Source organism: Topomyia yanbarensis, chromosome 2 (assembly GCF_030247195.1).
Source record: "Topomyia yanbarensis strain Yona2022 chromosome 2, ASM3024719v1, whole genome shotgun sequence".
Lineage (NCBI taxonomy): Eukaryota > Metazoa > Arthropoda > Insecta > Diptera > Culicidae > Topomyia > Topomyia yanbarensis.
The window spans coordinates 128,099,374-128,115,773 of NC_080671.1; the positions used below are offsets into that span (position 1 = coordinate 128,099,374).

Below are 16,400 nucleotides of genomic sequence, written 5' to 3' on the forward strand. Positions count from 1 at the left end.
ACTTTTTAACGGAGGCCCGGAGGGCCGAGTGACATATACCATTCGATTCAGTTCGTCGAGTTCGGCAAATGTCTGTGTGTGTATGTATGTATGTGTGTATGTATGTATGTGTGTGTATGTGCGTATGCGTGTGTGTATGTTACCAAAAATGTCACTCATTTTTCTCAGAGATGGCTGAACCGATTTTGACGAACTTAGTCTCAAATAAAAGGTGCAACGTTTCCATAGGCTGCTATTGAATTTCTAATGGATCCAACTTCCGGTTCCGGAATTACAGGGTGATGAGTACGAACACGCAGAAAATGTCGATTTAAATAAATTCTGCAATGAATGCATAGAGGTGAAATTTTTTCGAAAATATGACCACAACTGCTTCGATTTGTAGTATTAGGTCACTAACATCCATTCAAAGTCTATTTGGCCACATTGGCCACCATCATCGGTTCCGGAAGCCCCGGCGGAAGTATCTAAATTCAGAATAACAGTCACATCGGTTTCTCGGAGATGGCTAGACCGATTCGACTAAACTTGGCCTCAAATGAAAGGTATTGCGTCCCCGTGAATGGCTATTTAATTTCATCCCGATCCGACTTCCGGTTCCGGAGTTATAGGTTGTGGCGTGCGATCACATAGCAAATTGTGATTCAAACCGATACTCCGATGAAAGCAAAAAAGGTAAAAATTTCGCTAAAATGTCTCTCAAACAACTTAAATTTGCTGTTCTAGGTCACCGACGGCCAACCAAACTTTCGTTCACTACATTGACCACCACAGACGGTTCCGGAAGTGCTCGGGAAAAGCGGCCATCTTTCGAAATTTACGAACTCACATCAGTTTCCCGGAAATGGTTGGGCCGATTTTCACAAACTTAGTCCCAAATGATAGCTATAATATCCCCACAAATGTTTATAAAATTTCGTACGGATCGCTTATATGGGGCCGGAAATATAGACTAAATCGTCCGGTCACATATGAAATTCCCATATAAGCCGGAGCTCAAATTTTTTTTTCAAAGGGGGGACCCCATGAAATTTCAGAAATCGAATTCGTATTTTTGATGCCAAACATCTTTAAAATGCATGAAACGTCGAGATTTTATGTTATCCCGAAAAAAATTTTTTTTGTAAAAATCGACTTTTTGGGACTGCCGATTTCGCACCTTTTTGCCTTTCTCATATAAAGAAAGGCTATGCAATCACTGTAAAAATCGACTTTTTAACCAAGGCCCGGAGGGCCGAGTGTCATACACCATTCGATTCAGTTCGTCGAGATCGGCAAATGTCTGTGTGTGTATGTATGTGTGTGTGTGTATGTGTGTGTGTGTGTCATTTAAACTCACACAATTTTCTCAGAGATGGCTGAACCGATTTTCGCAAACTTAGTTTCATCTGAAAGGTATAACGCTCCCATAAGCTGCTATTGAATTTTTAGTTGATCCGACTTCCGGTTCCGGAGTTACGGGTTGAAAAGTGCGGTCACACAGCAAATTCCCATATAAACTGGTACCACCATGATGTTCAAATGATGTAAAACATATTAAAATTGATGTAACATTACTCTAGTTTGCGGGTCTGGATCACTAATGATCAATCAAAGCAGCTTTGACCACATTGGCCACCTATGACGGTTCATGACGCCCCCAGGGAACCCGCCAAGTTCCTAAACTAATATCACACCCATTCCACAACGAATTCTGTACCGATTTTTACAAACTTGATTTCAAATGAAAGATACAGTAATGCCATTGACTGCTGCTGAATTTCATTCGGTTCTGACTCTTGCTTCCGGAGTTACAGGGATGTTGGTAAGGATACACTGGAATTTTCCATATAAATCGGTACAATCGTAATACCTCAGAGGCTAAAAACTATTGAAATGGTCACCAAATTACTTCTAATCGCAGATCTAGATCACTGATTGCCAATCAAACATTCTTTGAATATATTGTCCACTATCGGCGATTCCGGAAGTCCCGAATTCCGGGCATATTCCACAATTAAAGTCACATCGGTTCTTCGGTGATGACTGAACCGATTTTCTCAAACCAAGTCTCAAATGGAAGGCAAAATATGCAGTTGAGTATTGCGTCGCCGCCCCTCCCCCCCCTCCCCCCTCCGCCTTGCCCTTGCACCTCCCTCCTTCATCACTCCCCTCCTCTTGGACCACCCTCACGCCCGCATTTCTTTCATCCATCCCGTATACCGAAATAAGATGAAGGATTTCTGACGCATCCTCCACTCCCACTCTACTAACCCCCCATTCCCTACATGTTCAAACCCATTCCACCAACCTTTCCAAATTATAATCACATGAAGATAACATTGAACTCATGCTTATTAAGCTAATTAAATATTATTCTTTTGCCTTTCTTATATAGAAAGGTTATGCAATTGCTCCAAAAACCGACTTTCTAACCGAGGCCCGGAGGGCCGAGTCTCATATAACATTCGACTCAATTCGCCGAGATCGCAAAATATCTGTGTGTATGTATGTGTGTATGTATGTATGTATGTATGTATGTATGTATGTATGTATGTATGTATGTATGTATGTATGTATGTATGTATGTATGTATGTATGTATGTATGTGTGTATGTACGTATGTATGTATGTATGTATGTATGTATGTATGTATGTATGTGTGTATGTGTGTATGTGCGGATTTGTTAACAAAATGTACACATCGGTTTCTCGGAGATGGCTGAACCGATTTTTACAAACTAAGATTCAAATGAAAGGTATAATATTCCCATAGGTTGCTATTGAATTTCATTTTCAACCGACATCTTGATCCGGATTACGAGTTGAAGAGTATGGTTACAAAACAAAATTTGTGGATTTGTCCACCTCGGTTTCTCGGAATTTTCTGAACCGATTTTGACAAACTTGATTTTAAATGAAAGGTCCATCAGCTGCTGTTGAATTTTTTGTGGATCCGAGTTCTGGTTCCTGAATTACAGGGTGATACGTACGATCATGCAGCAAATTCCGATTCTAACGAATTTTGCGATGAATGTAAAAAGGTGATTTTTTTCCAAAATGTGCACAACTGTTGAATTTGTAGATCTAGGTCCCCAACAGTCATTCAAAGGCTCTTTGGTCACACTGGCCACCATCGACGGATCCTGAAGTATCCAAATTCAGAATAACGGTTATATTGGTTTCTCTAAAATGGCTAGACCGATTTGATCAACTTAGTCTCAAATGAAAGGTGTCGCGTCCCCGGAAACTATTATTAAATTCCATCTCCATCCGACTTCGGGCTCCGAAGCTACGGGTTGTGGAGTGCGATCACATAGAAAACTCCGATTCAAACCGATACCGCGATGAATGCAAAAAGGTGCTCTTATATATGTACTTGCCAAGTGTAATAAGAATGAAAGAGATTTCCATAATGTTATATTGTACGAACCAGCTATTATATCATAGTTTGGAGAAATGAGAAAGGCACAATTGCACCTCTAGGTGGATTAAAACAGGTTTTTTTAAAAGCAAATTAGTTTAAAGTTAGTGCTGTTATTAGCATTTTCGTTAATTTTCTTAAAATAGTAAATAATAAACATCACCATTATTATAATGGAAATAATGCATCTCAGCAACTTCTACAGTTCTTTCTTTGACTCCATTCAATTATCTCTTTTGGTTTCGACGCAAAATCGTTTTTATCACATCGTTTCATATGCAAAAATAACGATTTCGAACCCACTACATTTGTGGCGAGCTCATGCTGCGTTAACTATTAAATAGCAGCAAAATGAAAAGAGATATAGACAAAGTATCTAAAAAAAGTTATAGAGAACATTAAGGGGCATCAAATGAACAATAGTAACGATAAATTTTGTTGATCAATAAATAGAATAATTAAAAAACTCTCCAAAAAACACAAATTTTGAGTTATTTCGTTAGTAAAAAATCATTTAGTACACTTACCTAAAAGATATTTCTGCATACACTGATAGGACATTTTCTCAGCTTTCTAATGAAATCTTGTAAATAACGATATAAAGCATATTTTTTTAGATTAGAGTCTTTTAAGCACTTGTAAGTCGGTTACAGGAAAAGTATAGTAATGAAATTACAAAGAAATTAGAAGAGATAGAAATATGACGTCCAAGAACAAATTATGAATCGTCCTAAAACCCACCTTTTGGATAATGGATATTGCTATAATCATACTTAATTATTTCGAGAAAATTAGCAAAAACCTCCTCAAAAACACTAACTTTTAACTACTTTACAGCTAAAAGGTAATTAAAACCAATTACTTAAAAGATATGAGAACACCATTCAATAGGAAATTTCCTAACCTTTCGAATGGAACTGAAACTTTTAAAATACAAAGTATACTTTTAAAGTTAGAGGTATTTTAAGACAAATAAGTTTTTTACACAAAAAGTTCAATAACTCTGTAACGGTTGAGATTTGATGGTATGTGTAGAACAATTTTTTTCTCCAAATATGGCAGTCTATCACCCCCCGAAAGATTCTTAACCATGAACCAAACACCCTGTATAAAAGCACTGATGATGTGCAATGATTGATGTAAACAGGTGTCGAACTCACACAAAAAAGTATGACGTTTCTATGGTAGCTAAATATGCTTACTAGTACCATCTATGAGTAAAGAGCGGATTTGAGCTTATACACCTGGCAATTTACCTGTTGTTTGTTTTTGTGCTGTTATTTGTCCCACCCTTCTAATTCTGTCAGAGCCGGCGGAACGCCTTTTTCCCTAGTGGGTAGTATAGTAAGATTCGAAGTATTATTACCATCATATTACCGCAAAGGTAGTAAACGGTGGAATGAAGAATTTCGGTAGCTGTGTGCATCACACAACCAAACACTTTTTCAATCCCGGCTCTGTTAGTATGTAGGATAATTCGGTAGTATTAGTATCGAATCAAACCAGCCGGAGTTCTGGCGGATTTCTACCAGAATTCAGGCTGAAATCTGCGCCAATATTGGCAAAATTGACGGAATTACGTATTTTTTTACAGGGTAAGTTGGATAGTGTAATAAAAATTTTAGGCATTTTCCGAATCCAGCCTAGTTTCCGGATCCCACACAGCTCCCGATCCGGACCAGTTCCCAAATTTGGACCTCCCGGATCTGCACACCTAGAAAAAGTCGTGTAAATTTACGTCTCCTGACCCTGACATATACGAGCATCAAAAATGACTTAGTTGTACGTTTGGTTTTAATTTTACATGACGTTGATTTTGGTAAATCGTGTAATTTTACTCAACATATGGCGTTTGTTTTCAATGGCAGTAAGTGTAATTTTGTGTCATTGCGCATGTAAAGTATATGTTTCATGTAAAATTAAACGGAACACGGTAATGTTTCGTCATTTCGAGAATTACAGGTTGTTAAATTGTGTCATGTTTGCAATTACGTCAATGATAAAATTCATAATTTTTTGGTGTGTGGATCAGTTTCCCGATCTGGACCAGTTCCCGAGCAGGACCAGTTTCCGGACAAGTTCCCGAATCTGGACCAGTATCCGGAAATGGACCCGTCCCTGGATCTAGCCCATCCCCTTTTCCCCTTAGGGGAAGATGGGGTAAAACGCACCCCCGGGGCAAATTGCACCCCTTGCTTATATCGAAAACTATTGAAAATTTCTAGAAAAGACTAACATCAGTCGGAAGTCCGCCATAATAAACATACTTTGTCAAAGTTTGATAACCGTACATCAATAGCAGCCCGAGAAATAAACAAAATACAATAACATGCTCTTCTCATGTCATTTTCGTGGCTCGTGCAACAAGGATTTTATGCTCTTATAAATGCAATTTGTATTATTATATCAGTGCATTCCAATTCTATTTATACCGTTGTTCATTATTCTGTCGCACTATGTATGAAAAATCTACTAAATAATTCACTTTTTGCTAAATTTATATCTGTGCTCCATCGGGGGCAAAATGCCCTCTTCTTTGATTTGGGCGATTTTTTAATCGAATACAGAAAAATTGTTCTGAAAACCTACTAATTGCATAACCTTTTTTAATGGCACACTTGTGTGAAATCTCGTTAGAAAACAAAACTACTTGCTTGTTCATCGAGCATTCTGCCCCGTTGTTGCGGTGCATACTGCCCCGTTGTTGTAGTGCATTATGCCCCATTGTTGTGGTGCATTTTACCCCCGAACAGGTGCGTTTTCCCCCGCTAATTTTTCAAAACGCAATTTTTAATGATTTTGAAGAACCGAATATTTTTCATGTTCTTGATTATTTTGCAAAGCGTTATGATTGTGATTACAGAGGAAAATGTTGGCAAAACGATATTATTAATTAAATTCCCACGATTGATGTTCTATAGCTGAGTTATGATCATATTCTTTAGGGGGTGCGTTTTACCCCATCTTCCCCTACCAAGTCTGGACCTGAACCATGCTAATATTTCGCTACCTTGCTGTTGACGTCCGTGATAGAAAAGAAACTTCAATTTAACACCGACCAAAATACCCCACCACTATTCCGAGTCGGTTTTTTCTGACTGTGCTTTGAAGCTAGCCGAGTGTGAGCCGATCTTCAAATACGGAATGTGCCGTGTAGAGAAAGTCTTTATCGACATTGTGTTCGTTTCGCTTGATTTACAATACAATGACAAGCGAAGTACTACACACTTCTAGACAATTCGACGCGTTAATATTTATTGTATGAGAATTGATGAACATGAGTTCGATGCAGATAAGATTTGAATGTGTTGGTATTGCCTTTTTTAGGAATCTTTGTTAGGTTCGTTTTAGTATTAAGGTTGATCAGAGAAAGCGCTAAAATCGAAAACGAAAAAAGCAGTTTTTTTTCCACACCGTGTGTTAGATCTTCATAAAAATCAATCAGCAGTACTGTAACAACATTCTACATAAGCTGATTGATTTTTATGAAGATCTAACACACGGTGTGGAAAAAACTGCTTTTTTCGCTTTCGATTTTTGCCCATTCTCTGTCCAACCTTAAAAAACTTACTATTAGAGCATTTTTTCTTATTACCGTGAAGGTATTACGGCTGAGTTTTGGGTGTACAGATACTAAAAATGATCCACAGCTAAGTACCAATTACTCCATTCTTTTGAATTTCATTGCATTAATTTTCCGTTCCCTGCTATAAAATTTTCCTTTCACGGGTACTGAAGCCCGCATGATAGTGTTGACTAATGGGAAGGTGTCTCCGGCGACCGACATCCTTTCAGGCTTAGGAGGTCTATTTGAATATTTCTCAAATGGCCTAAATTATATCGATAAGTCTCATGTTCGATACAAATTATATCGAATACAACCGCCCCTGGATGGTCTACTTCCGGACCAAAGACAAGCCATTTAACGTCATCGATATATCGTGTAATCTAATTAAACAACACTCGATCGTGTACGAAAAAGTATTTTGTCTACGTACCCGCCCGGGAAGTAGAGATTAATGGTGTAGTCTCCGAGAAGGGCCTCAATTGCAATATATGGGGTGGCTCCGAATCATAGGCAAAGGTTTATTGATATTCTTTCCATGTACATCGCACCTCAATTGGTTCGAGAAGATTTCAACGCCCACGGTATGTCATGGGATTGTCTTCATTCTAATAACTAATCTATCTTACTGCATGATATTCGCAACAATTTCAGTATGATCATCTTGAATACAGTGGAAATGATACGAATGCCTACCAGCGTGGCCAAGCGCGTTAGATTTACCGTTGTACTCTACCTCATTAGTGTGCCCATTGATTGAAAGAGCTACGCGTCCACTACATCCGAAACAATCGAATCAAAATAAGAAATTCTTCCGGTGGCAGTGTACAACGTTTTAACTGGCTTGTTTTTCTACACTGAGATAAAAGTTCAGTTACAATTTCGTTTTGATGCATGCTCAGTAATTTGCGATTCTCATTCATTAAATGAAATTAATGCAATGTGCAATCTAATAATGCAACTAGAACATAGTTAAAATGAGAAATATGCACACCGATCAGGCTTCCGTCTTACAATACCATAATTAGCTCGTAAATCTACTGATACTGAATCGAGCATCGACAAATAAATATCATCGCTAGTGTATTTTCGTTTCCCCAGCAGTAAGTTCAATATCGAAGTTACCAATATCATACTGAATCTCAAAGCGAAAACGAGCGTGCGGAGAGAATAATGAAAACGCTCTGCTACATGCTTGCTTTGTCCTAGCCCGTTGTCTCATTTTCGATTTCGCAAAGTGCTAGTGGTATGGAAAGAAGCTTCGTTCTTTCGTCAGTTTCGCCTGATTTTGGCAAATGAAAAAAACAAAATTCCGACTCTGATCGGAATACACGGAACTAAGAATCCTTTATCGGCGACAACAGCATTCCACGTAGATTCACATTAAAATGATATTTTTAATCAAATGATTATTCATGTTAAAAAATTACAAATTGTTCTTTAAAATTACAAATTGTTCCTTAAAATATTTCTAACTGCATCCCATAGTCTGAATAAAATTGTATTTATATTTTTTGTCTATCGATCTGAACTCCTTGTTGAGGTAGATGTGTCAAAATTTATTCCCATGAGTATAAATATAATAAATAATTCCAAATTTCAAATAAATCCTAATTATTGTCAAGAAATTTAAATTGTAAAGCAAAGAAATTTGTATCTGATTAAAAATATGCAATTGGTTTACATCGAGGATTTCCAACGCAAGAATTTTGTGCGCAATACACATACGTTGTTAATCTCAGGTTTTGGTTTATTCCAAACTTTCGAGTGGGTAATTCCCCCCTCGGTAATTTTCGAGTGGGTAGTACTACCCATACTACCCACGCATTCCGCCGGCCTGCGTCCTCCCTCATCCTTCTCCTTTCCTTCCACTCAGGAAATGATGAGAATACATGACAAAGCAGAAATCCCTAACTACATACGCGGAACGTGCCATTTGAGCCAATATGTTCTGGTTCCTGATTCCGATGTTATATAGAATGACTCTCATACGATTTCACTTATGTAAACCATTGTGCGCAGATATGAAATTTATGTTATAATTCTTGTGACTCATACAAGGAAGCTTATAAGTGTTAAATATGCATCAGGTTCAAAGAAAATACAAACAAATGATTTTTTCAGTGTTTTTTCCTATTTTACATATATTTTTAACATTATTATTTCGCTTTTATATATTATTAACAAAGAACTTGACACTCCATATACTAAACATCATTTTATCTCGCGAAAACGACACAGGCGATCAGCCTATAGGAACCAGAAAAGAAGAAAAGATCCAGTAAAAACATTTCCGAGTTTCTGCAAAATATGCTAAAAATATTTAAACAATGAAAAATAAACAAAGAATACACTTACATTTATTTTCACAAACTTGAAAGTTTCTAGATTAGGATTCTTTTCAAACTTTAATTTCACAAGGCAAAATTTTATCACAATTTCACAATGTATGGGAAGGAAAATTCGTAAGCTACTAACATAAATTTCATAAGACGAACTTGATGCTAGCAGAAGGGGAAAAGAATGATCGCATGGTCGTTCTAGGCGAGGATTTGTGAAGTTTCTTTTGCCGTCGCCGGCGGTAAAACATGACGATGAGTTATGTTCTATCAAAGACCATGCGGTACACTACTTAGCAGAAGGAAAAAGACTCTTCACATTTCCTTTCGTTCATGTCCATATGAGCCTTAGAGTGGCTCAAATATGACATTTTTCAGCACAGCACTTTTTGAGTTCCTTTTGTGGTCTCAAATGCCTGTGCAAAGTTTGGAAGCGGTTGGTTGCTTGCCGGGTTTGCGCATTGCGTTCAAAGTTTGTATGGGATTTTATATGGGGAAATCAATTATTTTGCATTTACGTTAATAAAGATCGCCATTTCATTCAATATGAAAAACCAGCTTTATAAAACTATAGTTCAAACCTTGGTTAACAACTTTGTCGAAGACGGTAACTAGCTACGAGTTTTCAAAAAATAGTTCTAACGATTTTAAAACTTATGGTTCAATCCAAATGCAGAAATTCATTATTTCTTCTAACACTGTCAGTACACCACGACACTGATACTTTAAACTTAAATAAATGAGACTATAGTCATCGCAGAGACTTAATACCTTTGAATGAAATGTTCAGAATAAATTGCTGAATAACATAGGCGTAGTTAGAGAATGAAAAGAAGAGGAGGGGGCTTGTGTACTCCCCAGTTCCCTTTTAGATAGTTTAGTATAACATAAGAAGCACATCTTCAACGCAGGTTTATACCGCCGAATTAAAAATTAATCTTACGTGTTTGAGTGCTACTATTTAAGGGCTCTACTTTTATATCATTTCAAATGGTACAACGGTTTATAAGTTTTACATATTTTAAAAACCCTATTTCTTAGCCGTTTAGAGTCAGAATTTAAAAAATGCATATCCTTAGATTCCTTGAAGTCTCGGAATTGTTTCTATTGACGTTTTCGTTTGCGAATCTAAGAACGAAACCAGAATAGTTACTTCAAACAAGGGTTTTTTGATGAAATTGAGTTAGGTTCACGCAAAACAGAGGTGATGTTGGCGAACCAGAAATATACTTCAGGATAGAACTCAACGCGATTTCCAGACCTGAGTTAGTTTTTGCCTCAAGCAAAAACAACACATAAAATTGTAGGTGTAAATCCTAAATATTGTAAATGTTATTTCCCACAACAAAGATTGTAGTATGATTCATATTTGGGGCTATCAGAATATTAAGAAATTTCAGTTGTTGACATTTACAAGGACATTGATTCTTTGTCTTACACAAAACAATCTAAAAAAGGGACTGGTGAGTACACAAGCCCCCCCCCCTCTTCTTTTCATTTTCTGACTACGTTTATGTTATTCAGTAATTCATTCTGAACATTTCATTCAAAGGTACCAAGTCTCTGTGATGAATACGTTCTCATTTATTTAAGTTTTTAATGTTGATGTCGGTGGTGCATCAGCAATGTTGGAAAAAATAATCATTTTCTGCATTTGGATTTTACCATAAGTTTTAAAATCGTTATAACTATTTTTTGAAAACTCGTAGCAAAGTTGTTAACCATGGTTTGAACTATAGTTTTATAAAGGTTTTTCATATTGAGTGAAATAGCGATCTTTATTAGCGTAAATGCAAAATAATTGATTTCCCCATATAAAATCCCATACAAACTTTGACCGCAATGCGCAAACCCAGGAAGCAACCAACCGCTACCAAATTTTGCACAAGCATTTGGGACCATAAAAGGAACTCAAACAGTGCTGTGCCCGCCAGTTTAAATCATTTTGAATTTTTCCCATACAACCGCGAGCCACTCTAATGAGCCTGCCTAGTTTTCCGTTCTATGTTTATAACTGATTCTCTCTAGATTACTTATCCATCTTTCAATTTCATTGCTTTCGTTTCTCTTAGTCTTAAATTTTCCGAAAAGAGCCAACAAAATCGATACAATAACACGAACTTATGAAATGCATATACTGTTTATTGAATTCAAGAGCGTCGAATGGAATAAAAATTGTGCAGGTTCATAAATCAAGACAATTTGCAAGTCTTTTTGCTGCAGTGTATGCGAGATGTAAGAAAAAATACCAAAAAAATTCGAAATATATATGAATAATACTATAATTTGAAGAGCACTCAATGTAAATGTTAGGAACTGTCGATGTAAAATATTATATGATTAGCCAAAAATCTTTTTAAAATAGAGTAGATGAAAAAAGAGAAAGAGAATTTTGTATTTCAAGGGAAGCATAGGAACGCTATCCAGAAGCTGTTTAGTAGGCTAGACGCAGTACCCTAATTAGCTTGGATTGCTCTCAAAAAATACACTATGTTGAATAGAATCGAGATAAATTGTTATTATGTTAAATACTTAATAATAGACGTAATTATGAAAAATTTACTAAAAACTGAAAACTGGTTAACTATAAATTGAGTAGCAAGAACTAATCTTCGAAAATGCGAATTTAGGTACGTACGACGTACGCTTACGATAGTTCAAAAACAATACATTTGCGTATCGCGTTAGCAGCTAGCATTTAAAAACTTTCAAACAAGGGTGAAAAGCATAGACGTAACTATTCACATTTGCTGAAAGCAAAACAAATCCTAAATATAATATATGAATTTTCTGTTTCTTTTAAATGTGCGGCTGTAATCAACACTCTTTATCGAATAGTCTACCTAGCCATCTTCCTACACTGTATCCTGTCTACTGAATCCCACTGAAATCCCCGTAAAACCCGTACCGTCCAATCATTCACAGTCAGTAAACTAAACCCAACAAACTCATCAACACATATCGAAACACTGCCCCTACACGACCCGCATTCCTCGAAAATGCCCCACTCCTGATTTACTCATCCTCATCCAGCCCTGCTCTAAAAAAACTGCACAGTAGAGTAACAGGTCGTCTTTAATAATTTTCAAACTTTAATTTTAACTGGTCTGTCTCTAACAGATCCTAATCCAACTCAAACTACCAACCCAAAAACCATCGATTCGTACCATAACGGGATCGACCGCATCGGGCAGCATTAGCTTTGCTTTACAGGTTCATCTACATCACCTCTATCTAGTGTGCTTCTGTCAGGACGAAGCTTGCCCTAACAACTACCACTATTGCAACGTTTAACACCAACTTTCCCGCTAGTCGCAGCGTTGTTGATTAGTGTTTCTAGCTAGCCGTAGTAGCAGTACGCCGTCTGGTCTAACCCACAACCGGGCAAGCCAACTAATCTCATTCATAAGACATGAGCTTTCTGCCAGTATAAATAAATAGTCGCTTGGAACTGTTGACTCTACCTTCGAGTGGAACTAATTTTTGTCCTCCTTCTTTTTCCGTTTCTATTGCCGATTAACCTTCCACTAGAGGCAGTAACAGCAACCGTAACCGTGGACAGCAGCAGCAGCAACCACAGTACGTTACCGATATTCAGTCTACTGTTTCCGCAAACCGAGGAACACATCCACCGTAAGTTACGTTATCTCTCCTTCTAATATACGGTTATCTAACCGATATCCTTTTTTAATTCGCAGACGCGCTCGTCCTACTCTGAAGCCTGCGCAGACCATCGTTTCTAAGGCGCAGGAGTTCATTGATATCTACCGTCATCCGGCGTCGCGTCCCGAGCCTCTATACCCTCAACCGAACCCGGACAAAACAGCTGCCAAGTGTCGCAAGGATGTTTGCCAGCTGCCTGATTGCTACTGCGGTGGCAAAGACGTTCCTGGAGAACTTCCCGTCGAACAAGTGCCACAGATTGTACTGCTCACCTTTGACGATTCCGTCAACGACCTGAATAAACAGCTGTACCAGGACCTGTTCGAACGAGGACGTGTGAATCCAAACGGTTGTCCAATCTCCGCTACCTTCTACGTATCGCATGAGTGGACCGACTACAGCCAGGTGCAGAATCTGTATTCCGATGGACACGAAATGGCGTCGCATACCGTTTCGTAAGTTGTTCTCGTTGTTAGTTTCGAGACTTAGTGCTAACACCGCCTTCTTTGTTTCAACAGTCACAGTTTCGGAGAGGCATTCTCGCCCAAAAAGTGGGCTCGTGAAGTCGCCGGGCAGCGGGAGATTCTTTCTGCGTATGGTGGTGTAAAACTGGAGGATGTTCGTGGAATGCGCGCTCCGTTCCTGTCCATCGGAGGTAACAAGATGTTCAAGATGCTGTATGACTTCAACTTCACCTATGATTCGTCGATGCCGGTCTATGAAAACCGTCCACCGAGCTGGCCGTACACACTGGATTACAAAATATTCCACGACTGTATGATTCCACCGTGTCCGACCAAGAGCTATCCAGGTTAGATTTGATTGTTTCAGTAACCAATAGATGAACTAATGTTGAAATCATTCCATAGGAGTTTGGGAAGTACCTATGGTGATGTGGCAGGACCTGAACGGTGGTCGCTGTTCGATGGGCGATGCTTGCTCGAACCCACCGGATGCCGACGGCGTGTACAAGATGATCATGAAGAACTTCGAGCGGCACTATACCACCAACCGAGCACCATTCGGACTGTACTATCACGCAGCCTGGTTCACGCAGCCTCACCATAAGGAAGGCTTCATACAGTTCCTGGACGCAATCAACTCGATGAAGGATGTGTTCATCGTGACCAACTGGCAGGCACTGCAGTGGGTACGCGATCCGACACCCATGTCCCGCATGAATTCGTTCCAGCCGTTCCAGTGTAACTACTCCGTAAGTGGAACCACTACAATACATGAATTCTCAGCTCATCGTTCTCTTCAAATATCAAATATTTTCTGATTCACAGGACCGTCCCAAGCGGTGCAATAACCCGAAGGTATGCAATCTGTGGCACAAATCCGGTGTTCGATACATGCGTACGTGCCAGCCCTGCCCGGAGATTTACCCGTGGACCGGAAAGACTGGTATCCGCTCTTCACGGATCGACAGCGACATCGAGATTGCCGACACGAACTAAGTCAATGACAACCGAGCAAAATTTCACGGTAATGGCAACCGTCTATGCCGATGACGACGACGCGGACGATGAAGCAGATATATTTGCGTGTAATAAAAATTTAATGTGAACAAAATCAGTCAAAAAAAATTAGTCACCCAAGAAGTTGCAAAAACTAAGCCGAGGTCCCCCGGTACGCAGAAAACGAAGAAAAACGTCAAAAGACTAGATGATTCTTTTCTTTTCTCCAGCTTTAGGTTAAAAGAAGAGCAATCCACCTATGATCTTTTTGAACTTTAGTTTTGGTTTTCTACCGAAAGATTGATTAATTGAGGGATTCTCGTGCGGTAAAATTGTACACGTTGACAACGAAAAAACTATTCACGAATACCTAGATTTACTATATCAATTAACTACGAGTAAAGAAAGCTTCGCACTCACTTTTTCACCAACGCATACTTGGTAATTTATTATAATTAAAAGTATCATCGAGCAGCACCTCGGAGCTTAGCTGTCTTCATTTCCCATGACCGGAGAGTTGGATGAAGTTCTTTTTGATATTATTGTAACTGTTAGACCTTTAAGATTTTACTACATAGAGCTATTTTCCTGTAAATACAGCGACTGTTGCGACAATCAACATACGATGAAAACAAAGCAAAAACGACAAATACTCACTCTATAGTTTAGAAACTGAAAGCGATCAAATATTATTAAGACGTTTTGACAAAGAAATCGGACCGAAAACAAAATGGAGAAAGGTAGCACTGCCATATAAAAAACGAGAGGTTTTGCCCTTCCAAAACCCACAAGCTGCACGAAACTTCTGCTATTTCGTTGAAAAATAATGTAACTAAGAGTTTAAATTCCAAAAACAAAAGTTTGTTAGTTAGGTGTCCAAATCCATCGCGAGTTAGAAAATCATTCAAACCCTACTTTCTTTGTTCAATTATGTGAAAAAAAACTGATTTCGACACATTTCGAAGCACTTTAAGGTGATGGATTGCATACCTAGCTAACTTTTATGAAACAATTTTTGAAACAATTTGTGGGCAGACTCGAGTGAATCGACGAGAAAAATAAAAACAATCGAAGAATGACACTAAAATTGATAGTGATATATTTATAGCTAGTTAGAAAATAAATTATAAACTGCTGCTAGGATGAATCTCTAAGGCATAAGAAGCAACCTATTGTACATAAAGATGATTACATAATAATACCCTTTCCATTCAAAGGCTTGCTAAATCAGCATCCACAAGCATGCACCAATACATGTGACTTCCGAAGTTCGCATTTTAATTGTATTTAGTTTCGTTAATTAAATTTTCTGTTGAAATTTTGCACACATCTCATTTTACAACTCATTGCTATTTGCTTTTTAAAGAGATCATTTTCTGTAGTCTAAATATATGTTGTAGGGCGACGAGTGTGTATTAGTGATACAGCGTGAAAGACGCGTCGTAAACACGTGTATCGTGAAATCCGATATAATACTGTCAAAACATAGTGAGGGGAGAAGTGTTAAGATATATCTTTATTTACCACAACTTGTTTGCAAATGGCAACTGGACTGTCGTCTGAAAAGAAGAGAAAACTTTAAAAGAGATGTAAATAAATCATGTGTACCGGAAATCGTCGAATTAAAAGTGAGTGTATCGGAAGTGATTCAATAAAACATGACAATTTTTAATAAAATCAAACAATGTTTACTGTACCATCAATCAAATCATTCAACGGCGATTCTGAAATTTCTAAAACTAGTCGTAAAGTGTTTTCATGTACCTATCCAAATGTCTTCAAATCTGATTGAATAGTTCATATGTGCCCCGTGACAGGAATGTTTAACAACATATTTTTCCAGGGAACAGTATCCCTATATTTTCAGAAAACCATCGAGTTTAAGTGCCGTATGACAGGTACCTATACTCAGAGATACAAATAATCTACTGATAGGGGCTAGGCTTTATATATATATTTCTTCCTCGGTA

At 38.1% G+C, this 16,400-nt stretch overlaps 1 protein-coding gene across 1 annotated transcript in view; it reads left to right on the forward strand.

Moving 5' to 3' along the window:
- Positions 1 to 16,126, forward strand: part of LOC131679744 (mucin-2) — a 95,769-nt gene extending 79,643 nt beyond the window's left edge. The window contains exons 10-14 of the mRNA XM_058960489.1: positions 12,839 to 12,940; positions 13,006 to 13,425; positions 13,489 to 13,781; positions 13,840 to 14,183; positions 14,260 to 16,126. Of these exons, the coding sequence (XP_058816472.1) occupies positions 12,839 to 12,940; positions 13,006 to 13,425; positions 13,489 to 13,781; positions 13,840 to 14,183; positions 14,260 to 14,430 (1,330 nt within the window). The 3' untranslated portion in view covers positions 14,431 to 16,126. The remainder of the gene's footprint in view (positions 1 to 12,838; positions 12,941 to 13,005; positions 13,426 to 13,488; positions 13,782 to 13,839; positions 14,184 to 14,259) is intronic.
- Positions 16,127 to 16,400: the final 274 nt, after the last annotated feature.